Source organism: Heloderma suspectum, chromosome 4, assembly GCF_057233095.1.
Source record: "Heloderma suspectum isolate Gila_16-S chromosome 4, 16-S_ref, whole genome shotgun sequence".
Taxonomy (NCBI): Eukaryota; Metazoa; Chordata; class Lepidosauria; order Squamata; family Helodermatidae; genus Heloderma; species Heloderma suspectum.
Window position 1 is genome coordinate 248,951,454 of NC_139461.1, and position 15,119 is coordinate 248,966,572.

The 15,119-nt window shown below is 46.2% G+C and overlaps 1 protein-coding gene across 1 annotated transcript in view; it reads right to left on the minus strand.

The window, feature by feature from the left end:
* PIK3C2B (phosphatidylinositol-4-phosphate 3-kinase catalytic subunit type 2 beta) overlaps positions 1 to 15,119 on the minus strand; it is a 138,701-nt gene that overhangs the window by 35,607 nt on the left and 87,975 nt on the right. The window contains exons 12-14 of the mRNA XM_084853231.1: positions 12,705 to 12,827; positions 6,341 to 6,508; positions 5,179 to 5,290 (exon numbers count right to left, since the gene is read on the minus strand). Of these exons, the coding sequence (XP_084709357.1) occupies positions 5,179 to 5,290; positions 6,341 to 6,508; positions 12,705 to 12,827 (403 nt within the window). The remainder of the gene's footprint in view (positions 1 to 5,178; positions 5,291 to 6,340; positions 6,509 to 12,704; positions 12,828 to 15,119) is intronic.

A 15,119-nucleotide genomic window follows, 5' to 3' on the forward strand; every position in this document is an offset into this window, starting at 1 on the left:
GTTGTTTTAATTTACCAGTAAACTGTTGTGATTAACAGCCAAGTGTCTGAAGTGCCAATCATCCCATATCAACAGCCTAAACCCCACGTTACTGGGAAGGGGAAGTTTCAAAGAAGGAAGGTGGGACTCTTAAGGAGGCAAGAGATCCTTAAGGAGTTGCTCAGGGGGTCCAGGTCATAAGTGGAACCCTGACAGTGACACATTGCCCAGCAGAGGGAAAAGCAGAAACGTGAGTGTCTCACATTTCAGTCTCCCTCCCACATCTCTGCAATGAGCAAACCTACTGACAAACCAAGGAATTGCAAAGAATTTTTATGGATGTATGTTCTTTATAATGAAAGCGGTATGGTTCTCTCCTTCCATTCCTTCTGCCCACACCCTTAAGGGGGCACAATGTGCAGGGCCTGTGCATTGACTGCCTTGCAGGGTCTAATGCGGAGCACCATGCATTCACCTGGGTCACATGGTGCATTGTACTACTGAGCCTGCCTTGGCTCTTAGCTTTCCCCCTGGTAATAGCGGACAGTGAGTGCAGGGACCCCTCTCTCCTTGGACACTACATAATAGTGGCAGCAGCCAGGTAACAGTAATGTGCATATTGCCTCTTGGGACAGCTGCCATCCAAACGTGGGACCAGACCAGTCCACACATGCTTTCCTTCCATGGTGCTTAAGCAAATTTTAATCATAGCACTAGAGCAGCCTTTCTCAAACCTGGTGCCTTCCAGGTGTCTTGGACCACGACCCCCATCTTCCCCAGCCAGCATGGCCATTGGTCATGCTGGCTGGGGAAGATGGGAACTGTAGTCCAACACACCTGGTTGGAGGATAGCTGCACTCGAGAATAAGCCTGCAACAAAGCAAGGTACAAAGGTGTTCAGAGCTGGAGAGAAGCTGCAGGAGTTCTGTGTAATCAAACTATTTCCCCAATGTGACAGGGATGCTTTCTGGCTACGAAGGCCAAAGAGCAGACCAGGAAGAGAAACAGCTGCCAAAAGTGACCTAGGATTTAAGGCCAAATTCAAGCCTGGACACACCTCTATTACTTGGGAAGTGGCAAGCACTGAATCATTTGAGTGTTCCACTACACAACATGTGCTCAGATTGTGACTCACCATATCATCACACAACTCCCCAAAGAGCCCATCCTGGGTGGAGTGACCAGATAACCTTGCTCTGGATTCAGCGCTCACCAATTGGCCCAGTAACCCACATAACACCATGTGCAAAAGGAATGCATGAATTAGCCATGGATTATGGCAAAAGAGCTGGCTCCAAGCTAGAGGCCAACCACTACCAACGTTCCCTTTGGGAATGACCACAAACGGTCCTTTTGCCCCACTGTCTTGCATGTTTTGGATGCCACAAGACGCAAAGAACCTCACAAGACATGCACCATCTGTGGTTTCTTCTAGACCAGGTGTCTGCAATGTGTGGCTCTCCAGATGTTTTAGCTTACAACTCTTATCATCCCTCACCATTGGCTCTGCTGGCTACAGTTGATGGGAGTTGTAGACCAAAACATCTAGAGGGTCACAAATTGTCCACCCATGTTCTAGACAGATAGCATAAGCATTAGACAAACCTTCCCCAAACTGGCACCCTCCAGATGTGTTGGACTACAACTTTTATCATCCCCAGTTGGCACACCCATTTACCATACACATCTGGCCCAACATATCTGGACAGGTCCAGGTTGGGGAGGTCTGGGTTGGATGCTCTGCTGATATATTGCATGCATGTACACAAACAAAATATACCCATTACACCATTTAAAGGACTATCAAGCTTGATGGTCAGGAAGCTGTAAAGAGCTGCTGCAGCAGAGTAGCTAAGGAAGTGCACTATGAATCACCAAGTCCCCAGTTTGAATTTCACCACTCTCTCTCAGTCCTTTCCCCCCATAATGCTAACTTACAATACAGTGTTATTGTAAGGATTACAAACTAGAGAAAGAATATGAAGCTCTTTGAACCCTTGAAAGTGCTGTAGAAAATGTTAAGTAAGAGGAGGAGGAAGGATGGCTCAAATTACAGAGCACCCAAGAGTGTGTGGGCTTAACTGTCCTTTAGGATGGCAACTATCTGCGACCTCAAGATTCTTGCAGAATCTCCACTTCATCTATACCAAGGATGAGCAACCTGGTGTCCTCCAGAGATTTTGGACTGCAATTCCCATCATTCTTCAGCATTGGCCATGCTGGCTGGGGCTTATGGGAGTTGCCATCCAAAACATCTGGAGGGTGCCAGGGTGCCTACCCCAGACCTACTGGGGATTGAAGCTGCAGATGAGTTAACCGGATATTTCTTTTGAATCTTTCAAGGGGCACGATGGAAGATGAAGTCAAACTTCCTGAGCCTTAGGAAGCCACAACCGCACCCAGCTTTCAAGAGAAAAAGGCCAATTACTGAGAGTGTGCATAGTTTACACAACTGCAGGCCCCTTGCAATAGCAGCACTTAGGGGATCACCACCAGCAGCTTTGATTAAAAAGTAATAATTAAGAACTCAATGCATTTGTAAGTGGCTTTGGAAAAGGAAAACAGTCACTTAGTTGCATGCCAAAGAAATTAGTACTGTATTAACCAGGTCAGAGAATCAAGCAGCAGGGAAAGGGAAAGACTAAAAGGAAGTAACTGGAGCTCAGGCAGGGCTGGGTCGGATGCTCACTAATAATCCTCTTTCTCGCTCCAAGTCAGCAAAGGAGGAGGACGGTGCACATGATATGACCCAGGAGAGAAGATTCCCAAACCCAGACCAGCTGGATTCCCTCTCCGTCCGCCAAGTCTCCACTATAACAGCATCGGCCTCTCCTTCCATTCCTTCTGTCCACACCCTAAGCAGCAGGCTTGGGGCCTTGCCATCTAGTTTCATAGCCAAAAAACTGCTATTAGTAAGTGCAGCTGTGGGGAGAGAGATCGGGGATGAAGAAATGAGCAAGAACCGGTAGAGCTGGAGGGAGGCAGAAACAGCAGAGCAATCCAAGCAAAAAAAGGAGCTAATTTATTTTGTGTCGGGATCAGGCAAATGTTTGGGGGGGTCACATGAACTTGTGTTTTCCTGCACTTACTAATACAAGAATCTGAATGCTTTGGAACAGCCTTCCCCAACTTTGTGCATGCTGGCTGGGGATGATGAGAGTTGTAGTCAGTCTGGAGGGCACCAAGTTGAAGAAGGCTGTGCTAGAGAGCCAGAGCCCAGAGAGACAGCATTGCCTAAACACTATATGTCTGTGACAGAATAGATAATTAAATCAATTATTAATAGATAATTAAATCATAGATAATTCATCTATCTCAATGTTGGGCCACTTTTTCCTCCAGGTCTTCACAAAAAACAAAGAACCTTATAGCACCTTAAAGGCTAACACATTTATAGCAACATGAACTTTCTTGAACTAGGATCCACCAGGAGACAATAGGGTGACCATGTGTTCTACTTTACAGAGGTCAATACTTCGTATGAAGGGCTGTCAGAGGACAGTCTCCTATTTAAAGGCACCCTCTCTTTGAAGAGCTGCTCAGTCCAAGTTGAGTTTAAAGAAAGAACCATAAGAAGGGGGAGCAAGCAGGAGCCTTGACATTGCCCATCCGCAGTTAGCACCTGGACAGTGGACTGAGCAGGAAGGCACACAGGTCACCTGGTCATGATCTCCCCTACCATGGTGAGATGTATTGTATTTATAGTTAAATTACAGCTATTATTTCTAAATTTGCATCTATACATATAAATTAACTTATGAACATTTTATGCAAATCTGCCCTCTTTTTGGTGGTGCATTTTCCCCCTTTTGGCGATTCAGAAGTGGCTGCCCTATGAGACAATGTTATATTTCCATTTAAGCACAAGTTTGGAATGTTGACAAAATCTCTCCCTATCCCAGTTTTTATAATAGAGCAACTCCAGGTAGGTCCTGACCACACGTGGACAACCCAAACAGGAATCCAAGCCTTTCCAGACAATTGTTGCATCACACAAATGCACAGTTATTATTTATTTCAACCATTTCTGCCCCACCTTTCTACGCCAAGTGTACCCAAGCTAACTCACTATAAAACAACAACTACAAATCATAAATACAACCAATGAATATAAATGATTATTGCACACATCCAAATGTCATTCACGCAGCTAGTGTGGTTCTTATTTGGGAAAATCACATTTTCCCCAGCACTCAAAACTGCATGGTGTTGCTGCTGGGAAAATGCCACTCATCCCCCTCTCTCCCCGTCCACTGGTGAGAAAATGTGATTTATCCCCTCAGCCGCAATCACCCACAACGATTTAAAGCGGCTGTTACATCACAGCTAATAAGACATTCCTCCATGTTCACACTCAGTTAAGGAATATTTTTAAAAGATTATATATTGTTTTTGCATTTTAAAGAATTCTGTATGAGGCTGAGCAGTCGGGGCTGTACTGTTCCGGCAGAGGAGCACTCAAGTACCCTTTTAAAAGAGAAAAATACTTGATAAACCCCAGCTACCATGTCCCCATAGCAATCCACTGAAATGTCGTTAACTTGGGTTTGTGTTTTTTTAACTGTACCCTCTCTTTTTCCCAGCAGTAGAGTGCCTATCTCCCTATTTAAAAGAATAAACCCCCAAATCCAGTGAACTGGTGCAATTCCCTGCACCATTGCTATCCCTTATGCAGTGAAATTATCCCCCTCTCTGAACCATTATGTAGGGGCTGTAGGTGGACTGGGATTAATACTAGTCCCAGATGTTTTTCTGGACCAGCCTGGAAAGATCCATAATACGAACCTGAATTGATACCAAACCCAGGGATAAGAGCCTAGGCCAAAACTTTCACAGACCATTCCCAACGTCCTCAGAGGCAAACAATAAGAGCCTCCAAATTAAGTTGTGTTATTTATTTTTATTTTCAGTACTTGCATACTGCCTACTCAACATAGTCCCCTGGGTGGATTATAACACTTAAAATTAGGGTCCTGTTGCACTCATATCCTACTTCTGGGTTTCCATAGGCAGCTGGTCAGCCACCTTGCAAACAGAACGCTGGACTAGATGAACTCTTGGTCTGATCCAGCATAGCTCTTCTTATGTTCTTGGGATTTTCTGTGCTTGGCTACACTCAGAATTAGGCACCAGGTGTCTTGGTGTAGCTACTTTCAGCCTGAACGGTCATTGAGAAGGGAGCCCATGTAGGAAACTCACCTGCAGAATAACACTGTCGGGCTGGTTGAAGTTAGGAGCACTTGACCGGGCACTAGAGGGGCCCTGAGTTGCTGGCCACAGACCCAGGAGTTTCCGCCCACAGGTCAGGACCCTGCAGAAAAAAAGTGGAAAGAGGCATTAATAGCGGATTCATGCTTCTCTGCTAATTAAGAATGGTATCCAGTAAGCAAAAGCCGTGCCAGGAGGATCCAATTATCAAAGCAAACTACCCATAGAACATTGAGATTGTTTTTTGTTACCATACTCAGCTCCTCAGCAAGAAGGTCAGTCTGGAAGGAGTTTGAAGCTAGCAGCCATTTAAACACATATCAGATGTTCATCCAAAGCTATAAAAGCTTAGTTGTCAAGCATAATTGTTCATATGCATGCATATATAAGTAAGCAGGGAAGACAATCTAACAGAATATGGCTTTGTATAAACCCTGAATTGCCCCTACCACAATCACATTCACATACTGAGGAAGGCCAGTTCCTACATTTATATTTCTCTGGCTGTCAGATGAACCTACTCACATGATCACTCAAGATCTTATCCTGACTGGCTTTTCTGAGCAACTGCCTTTTCCTTAAAGGGACTATTACAAAAAAAATGGGCCAAAGTATAAAGCAAGTAGTGGACAGCAACTCTATAGGATGCTCCAGGTAATTTATTATCTGCAAGTTTGATTCCATTCATTGAGGACTCATTTGAGACCAAGGTTTGCTCTCACACTCTAGGTGTTAAATTGGCATAGCAAGGCCAGAGACTGCGTTATTACCAGTTACTGCTGCTGTGAATGGTCACTGCACTCATCCTGAGCTCTGCATAGAAGTATCAGGCTGTACCCCTTGCATTTCATCATGGCACTTGGGGGTCATTTACAATTTCCCCCCATATCAATGTATGTATCTCTTTCTGCCAATGGAGGAAAACACTCCATGCATCTGATAAAGTGGGTTCTAGTCCACAAAAACGTATGCCACAATAAAGCTGCAAGTCTTTAAGGTGCGACAAGACTTTCTTTTTGCATTTGCTGTAACAGACTAACGCAGCTCCCCGCTGGAATTTATCCCAAACAGATGTCCTGGAAAGCGGCATTGTTTATCCTGTGCTGTGCTCCCTCTTCTCCCTCACAGAAGCAATAGGAGCAGGCACACGTACTGCCGGAAGTTGAAGAGTGGGGTGGTGACCCAGCCCAAAGCCTCTGGGATGCGCCGCTGCTTGTTCGTCTCTGAAGAGCTCCCAGGAGGTGCAACTGGAAAGGCATAGAGCGTGGCTGTCAGAAGAGTCTCTCGTGGTAGGCGATTCACTTGAATTGGGAAGCAAATCCTGGAAGAGGTTACAGTGCAGTTAGTGCGAATGACGACGTCATGCTATTTCCCTCTAGGAGGCCACGCTCTAACTTATACCAGCCTTCCCCAACCGGGTACCCTCCAGATGTTTTGGACTACACCTCCCAGAATTCCCCAGCCAGCTATCCAAAAGGATGGCATTCCTGGCTGTGGATGATGTGAGTTGTAGTTCAACACATCTGGAGGGCACCAGGTCGGGGAAGGCTGTTTTATACTATAGGACTTTCTCACCTAATGATCTCATTTGCCACTCACAGCCATCTTGTGAGGTAAGTAACTGTGATTTCCATTTTACATGTTGAGCAGTCGAGATAATGCCAAAGGCCACATGCGTGCCCACCATGGCTGAATCAAAGTCTCCCAGGTCAAATCCAACAATTGCCAGGGGTAGGCAACCTGGTGTCCTCCAGATTGTTTGGACTACAATTCCCACCTGCCCCAGCTAGCATGGTCAATGGTTGGGGATTATGGGAGTAAACATCTGGAGGCACCGAAAATCAATGGTCAGGAGAAAGAGGTATGGACCCAGATTGGGACCCCAGGCCTGAGGTCCTGCAGCCTTGCCCTTGAGAATTCTTAGGGATTTCTGGGGAAAGAAAACAACAGTTACACCTGTTTAAGGAGCAAGGTCCTACAGCAGGCCCCAATGTCAGCAAGCAGCTGCTAGGGCCTAGAGCCTCAGCAGGGCCCACCACCAGTGTCTGCCCTGGGGCCCCTTTTAACCAGTACCCTGACTTTGCTCTTGGGGATGTTGTGAGATATTAAAATGGTGAGCTACGGTGGGTAAGTCTGCAGCATCAAGGGGGGCCCACTGATGTAGGAAGGCCCCCTCAGATCAGGAGCCGTCCCTGCCCTACAGACTTGGGTTGTAATGAGCCGTTCTCCTGCTCTCCCTGCTCAGCTCTCTCAATTTTTCTCAACTGTGATGTTACTTAGTCTCTGTTCTGTATCTGTGCCTTTTATTACTTTCTTCACACAAAAATGTACAAAGAAAAAAGCAGGATACCAGTCCAGGACATGCACCACACACTCTTAAGTTCACACTGTTCCTTAGTTTATTTACAGAAGCAAGTTGATTTCGGGAAAAGCTTCAGACTGTAGCTGCAGCCAAAGGAGAAATAGGTCATGCTGAAAGCCTATTGCTACTCTAATGTTCAGCATCACATCTGAAGTCCTGCTGCATAGCAATGGAAAGAAGAAGAAAAATGGCACTGCGTGACACGTAAGCCTCCAGCTCAAGTCACCCCTGGCAGGAGAAAGGAGGAAGCTGGTCCTTCATATGGAAAAAAAGGGGGGGGACCCTACTAGATGGAAAAGGGGACTTCCTACATCTAGGACTTCCCTTCTTAAGGCTCGGAGATACGGAAGGCAGAACCACTTGGAAGGAGGTAATCGGGGATCATACAGAAGCAGCAGTTCAGTTATAGAAGGGAACTGCATTCCGTGCCTGCCACAAATATGTCTTGTGTTGAGATGTGGATTTTCCTCCCTAGACTACCCCCTCTTAAATCTACAGCGCAGCATTTATGAAGAAGCCTGCAGGTCTCCATTGTGGATTCCTGACATTCATAACTATAGGGCAATGCCTATAAAGGGAGCCTTATATAAACAGTTTAACAGCTGCTTAGTCACTGAAACATATCTAACACTCTTCCCTCACACCCATCTACCCAAGTATTATCGTTTACCACAAACGGTACTACAGGGTGTGGAACCTCTTTCAGCTCGAGGGTCGAATTCCATTTCGGACAAGCTCTTCATTCCAGGGGTGGGCGGGGCCGAAGGCAAAAGGGGTGGAGCAAAAGGGACGGGGCCAAAATTACCAAAAATACCAGCATATTTTAGCTTGAAGCTCTTATTGCCACTAGCGAAGCCTTAGGAGAGGCATTTCGACCTTTTCGAATGAAGAACAGCCAAAAAGCCAGGAAACACAAAAGCCAGGAAACCACCAAACGATTGGTGGTTGGGGGGGAAAGGGGGGCAGGGGAAGGGGGTGTGGCCATTGGGGGACCCCAGGTGGACTTGGGCCCTTGAGCCTGAGGTTCTGTACTGGTGCTGTAGTGCCTTTAAACTAGAGCTGTGCACCAACGGCCTCTCAAAATTCCCCAGTCTATTTGTGGGCAGAGGAATTGGGGGGACAATTTCACTAATTTCTCCTAGGGGAGGAGAAATTCTCCAACAGTTTCTGACAGATAGAGCTCACTATTGGCAGGGGTTGCAGCACAGCTTCTTTCTTTTTTCCTAAGGGTTTTTGGTTTATTGCACTGGTTCTGTAGGTTGCAACAGCATCAACTGTGTTGAGGCTTCCACGTTTTTCAGGCAGAATTTTGAATTTCTTCTGGTGGTATTTTTGAGCTGCGAGGTGGCCGAGGGCACTGTGTGTGTTTTCTCTCTCTATTACACATCTTTCCATTGCTCTGCAGCCTCCCAGGCCACCTGTACTTCCTGAACTGAAAAAGCCCTTGGGAGGAATTGCCTCATGATGGCTTTAACTGAAGTGCGGGAAGCAGAGGAGGCTACAGGTTGCCACAGAGATTACTGTACAATGACAGACAGGACACTCATGCACATGCCTCAGCCACCTCATAAGTAAGGTAAGCACAAGAACCCCAAACCCAACCCATGAGAATTTCTGCGAAATTCCTTCTCCTTTGAATTTCTTTTGAGAAGCAATTTCTTTTCTATCAAATTGAATGAGAATGGTTGAAAAAATGTGGGAGAAATTTTCGGAACAGCACTACTTCAAACTGCAGAGGGCTTTACATACTCCTCATGGCAGATCACCATGATTTCAGTCTTACAAATAAGGAACAGAAACACAGTGACTTTGTTAGGATCAGTCAGTTAAGTCTGTGGCTAAACAAGGGGCTGAGCCAAAGTTCTGCAAGTTAAAAATCCAACAATCTGCCTGCTGGAACATACTGGCTTTTCATTTTTAAAATGAGAGAAATAGGGTCTCAACCCTGTCTGCAAGTCATACATTAATCACCCCAATCATTTATTCATTATTTATTGAATTAATTTATATCCCTCCTTTACACTAAAAATAGTGCTCAAGGCAGCTATCATCATTATTATAAGTCTTTATAAAAGTGCCTAAAAGCTTTCTAGGTGCTGTCTAAAGGTTAAGAAAACAACACCTTCTTTCCTAGAAGCTCTTCCCTCTAATAACTGACACGTAGGTTACTTAATGCTGAGAAAATGACACTTTGCACGTGTTCAGAAACACTTTATTAGTATTTATTAATATTCAGATGTTGTTTGCTTTCCAGGGCTGAGCTATGTCATAAATACTAGGCTTTGGGGCTAAACTCCAGTGAGGCCGTTTCAGATGAGGTTCTGCAAGAACGTCTCCAGTTGCAAGAGGGAACACAACCGGCCTTCATCCCAAATTTCCATTAGGAGCTTTCCAGGCTGGATGGGAGGAGGGGGGAGGAACACATACACTAACCTTGTCCAAGGGGTTTATTTCCCTTTCTATACAGCCACCATAACAGGAAATGCCACCAACTGGACCCTGTGTCAATCCTGTAGCATTAGCAGAGCTGGAGACGGTGCCAGTTTGGTGCAGCCTCGTCCCGACAGACAGACAGTCCAAGGGTGCTGTACAAATCTCTCATGACTGAAAGCCCTTCTTGCAGCTAGCAAAGGGCCTGTGGAGGCAGCAGCTACATGGTGGACTCCTCAATCTGGTTGTCCCACCCTGGAGTTTGAACCTAGTTCCCTAAATAAAGCACTCACACACCAAAAGGAGTTTTTAGGCAACACTCTCCATGTTGCTTTGCTGTGTGCCCCTGGCCTCCTGCTGTGAGACAGGCAACTTCTAAAATTATCCGTTTCCCATCCCTTCTTCTTCCAGCCTAGTAAAAATGCCAAGCTGCTGCCTAGGCTATTTTAGGATCAACTTCCCTTCCCCCTTCCCTCAGCAACTACAGTAAACATACCAAGGCATTGAGCATGGGATTAGGAGAGGAGACCCTCCTCTCCTTCTTTGCCATCTGACACTCATAGGAAGTTATTTTGTCAGGTTCTCAAATTCAGACTTTTGCCTGTGGGCAGTGGGTGGGGGGACTGTCCAGGCATGCAGGGCTTGTTCCGTGGAGTCACAAAAGGAGTGAGAGACAAGTCACATTTTGTGTAGTAGACATGTTTTTTGCTTTCCCACCATCCATTTTCTTATGAGCCCCCTGAAAGACTGAAGAGAAAACCCAGGTCTATGAAGACACAAGAGACATGTGCCAAGAAGCCATAGACTGTTGTGGTTCCTGGCATGTGCCTTCCGCGTGTCCTTTTCTTGTCTTTACAGACATGCATCTCTCCACTTCAGACATTACAGGGTTCACCAGAAGACACATGGTGGAAAAGCAGCAAACCTGTCCCCTGTGTAAAATGTGAGGGACAAACTACATGTTATACACAAAGCCCAAAGAATGAGAGCCCTGCTTTATCAATGGTAGCTGTTGTATGCTTTTTAGGGATACTTTTAGTGAACATCTTTACTTTTGCTTGGTATGCCACTTGGGCTATTTTATAATACTTGTGTTACTTTGGAGACATTTTTTTAAAAATAGAAAAGCAACTTATAACTATTTGAAATAAATAAACAGCCTGAAAATATTTTCATTTTCCCTTTTGGGAAAAATAAAAACGCACAGAAATGAAAGTCTACTTTGGGAAGGATCCATTTTTAGTAGGCGACTATAAGGCGTCCTACCCACCATATCTCCACTCCAAATACCCACTCCCAGCATGTGTTTCTTCCCCCTCATGGGGCTTCAAAGGCATGTTTGCCTTTGAAAACACATTTGGGACTTCATGGTGAGACTGATGTGGAGCAAAGAAAGAAGAGGCAGGGAATGGATTAAGCATTCCCTCCCCCCACCTCCACTCCCCCACCCCCACATACTGCTTCTCTGCCTATTGTTCAAAGCAGATTTACCATTTTTTAATGGCAGGGGGCATTTATATGCAATGTGTAGTTTGGCCCTCAATCAGCCATAAGTATTATAAAGGTGGGCTGGGTTTTGCTAATGGACACTTCAGACACAATGATTCTCCTACACAGATACCAGTTCTGTGCAAAGAATTGCATACACAATCACATGTGACGAATGCACGCATCTGTTTTGCCACACACGCATGCAAAGAGAAGCCACAGTCAACAGCACAGTGTTTACACATGGCAAAATAGACATCCCCTAGAAGCCTGTCCCGACTATGGCGTGCATGTGGTGTAATGTCTTTTCCTTACATGTAAGTGCTAACCATGTATGAAAGGTGTCAGATGAGGAGTGGAGCACTTCTAGGGCAAACCCAGAAGCTGAGAGAGAAAGAGTGGAAAGGATAATTAAGAAGGAACCAATGTTGACAACAGGGAAATCCTAGAAAAAGACAAATTCTGTGGGACTGCAGATGATTTGTAAATTCTACCTCTGCATGAACGGTCAGGCCGCAAAGAAGGGACTTATATGTACTGGATTATACATTCATTGGGACACTTTTCAAACATTCTCATCTCCCACTCAAGCAGCAGACTGAAGCCTCTGTTCAATTATCACAAGGATACATTAACTCCCCTCTGTCTAGCTTTTGCTAGCTTTTTGCTCTCCATGGATTACTGAGCAGAGGATATTCTTCCCCCCTCTCAGTTCCTTCTTAGCTTCCCTCCACACTCCAGGAGCATAACTGAATACATTAACAGATTAGGCAGCTGCCTTATGTTGAGTTGAACTCTTGGCCCATCCAGCTCAGTACTGTCTACACCAGGGACAGCCAATCTGGTACTCTCCAGATGTTTTAGACTACAACTCCCATGAGACCCAGCCAGCCTGGCCAATGATCAGGGATTATGGAAGTTATAGTCTAAAACATCTGGAGAGCACCAGATCACCTACCCCAGGTCTACAGTACCTGGTAGTGGCTCTCCAGGTTTTCAAACAGGAGTTCAGCCCTACCTGGAGGTGCCAGGGTTTGAACCTGGGACGTTTTGCATGCAAAGCATGAACTCTACCACTGAGTTACGGGCTTTCCCCTGGAAAAGGTTGCTTGTCATCCACTCCTTGACCAACTCACATTAACAATATGCCAGATTCCCATTCCCCAGCCACTTCCCCACCCTTTCCTTGATTCCCAGCCTGACAGAGATATGGGAGATAAGTGGAGAGGTGCCTTACTGCTGGTCCCAGATGATGAGATGGAAGAGGTACTTGTACACATGAGCTTTTCGGGTTTGCAGGGGGCTGCAGAGCTCCTTGCCACCATGGCTGAGCGAACAGGAGAGGTAGAAATCTTCATAGCTGCAAAAAAAGGGGTTGGGAGGGAATGGAAAGGCAAGATGGAAACATTTGTGTTATTTCACAGCACAAAAAGGAAGTGGGGTTTGTCTCTGAGGAACTGGAAGCAGCCCACTGCCATTCCTAGCTGCAGGCTCATAGCAAACAGGAGGGACACACACAAAAATACCTTGACTTGCTTTATTCCATACTCGGCCTCTGATCCACTGGTAATAATGTGTTTGAACCCCAAGCCTGCAAAAGCCCTATGCAGTCCCCCACTCCCCACCCACCAAGGGGACTGAATGAATGGTAGGCAAACCCCAGATGATCCAGGTCTGGCCTATGATATGCACAAAGCATGTCCATGCAGCTAGAGGTATCCTGGCTTGGTGAATGACCCCCAAGTACAAACCTCCCCCAACCCCACTTGAGATTCATCAAAGCCCAAGAATCTTTCAGAAGTAAGACCTTTTATCTGAGCTTAGTTTGAGAGACTGGGGAGGGGGAGAAAGAGAGAGAGAGAGACTGTTGGGGGTTAGCATCTGTTCTGTTTTAGTTGTTCCAAGAGAACTTTAACAGGATAATTTATGTTTGCATTTCAATCTGTTGTTAGTCACCCTTAAGCCCTTGGGATGAAAAGAGCAACACATTCAGCACATCAATATTTTTTCCAAAATGCCCCCTAATCCCCATGCCCTACTGTAACAAAGCCTAAGTATGTAGGACCGTAATACCGTATTTTCCCCCTGTTCCGCCTACCTCTTCCCCTTTCTCTGTTGCCTCCCTTGTTGTTTTTCACTGTAAGCCACTTGGGGCAGGGGCCTGTCTTTTTATTACTGTAAAGTAGTATGTACATGGATGGTGCAATGATAAGAATAAATATGCACATTATCATAGGACCTTGATTGTTTTTCTCATGCCAAGAATGACCTTGTTCTTGTTCTGCATAGGTGCAAGACATGGCCAGATTTCTATAGATCCACAGGCTTGCCAGTCATTACTGCCACCCAGACAGTGTTTCCAAATGCAGGGTTCCTAGTGCTACCAGTTAGAAAGCATGGGGCAGATTTTCCATCTTTTTTCTCCTTAACTGATTTTCCCGGGAAGAAGGAAGATGGAAGACCGGGTGGAAAAAAAGCTGAGAGGGCTAGAAGGGGAAGACGATGACATCTGGACCCCTCTGGTTACATTCCATGAGTGAGGCAGAGTGATGGCACAATAAAGCCCCATCCAGAAGCACCCAGAGATTCTCAGGGCTTGCTCCCTGATATCAAGCAATGATGGGAACTTTGGACAGAGGAGGTGCACCAATCATGTCCTTCTTTAAACACAGGTCACAGTCAGGGTTGGAAGACAGGTAGATTCATTTTTAACCTCAGTTAAGGGTGCAATTCTATGCATGTTTAGACAGAAAAACATGGTGGGCTGGGGAATGCAGGGGGTTTTAGGACTTCTTTCTGTCTAAACATGCATAGGATTGCGCCCGCAAATCCACGTTGATCAGACCCAAATCTGAGCTGAATGAAGGCAGGAACCCTTTGTCTCAAACCATTTCCAGCTCAGACTATTGATCCAAAGGAGGAGCAGGAAAAGGAGGAGGGGCTAAAACAGGACAGTCCTCCCTCAGATTTTCACCCTCACCAACAGACCAAGCATAGGGCATTTTCCCATCTTTTCGGAGATGCTCTCTCCCTACTTCCTTCCCAGGCAGCTGGATCGACATACGCCACTTAGAATGCCATCACACGGTGCTCTGTCAGAAGGGCCGGGCCATGTGACAGGTGCCAGGCGATGATGCCGGGAGGGTTACGGGGCAACAAAGGTCAGGACAGGCCTGGATTTCCCAGGCTACTGCCTTTGTTCAGAGTCACTCACACATTGGAATACATTAAGGGTGGGACAAAAGCAAGAGGTCCCTGGAGGGGTGGCAGCTAACGCTGCCATCATCTCCCCAACAACCCCCCTCGCATGCTCCTGCTGCCGGGGGGATGTGGATTCCCCATGGGTTCCTCCCAGACGTTGCCTCCCTGCCTTCAGTGAAACACAAACACACAAGCAAAGGCTGTGGACAAAGGAATGTCCCCTCCCTGCCCAGACTTCTTATTGTCCCAATATCCATTAAGCGATTCCCCTCCACTAACAGTCATTGGTTGAGGGGACAGAAGCCCAGGCTGAGAAGCTGCCATCTGTCACTGTCTATAGGACGAAGCCAGAGAGGCAGGGAGCCTTAGACCAAGGGACTCTGCTGCTGGTAGCCAAAGCATTCCAAGGAACCCTCAGAAACAGCACTCAGCAGGGGCAGAATGTTGCATA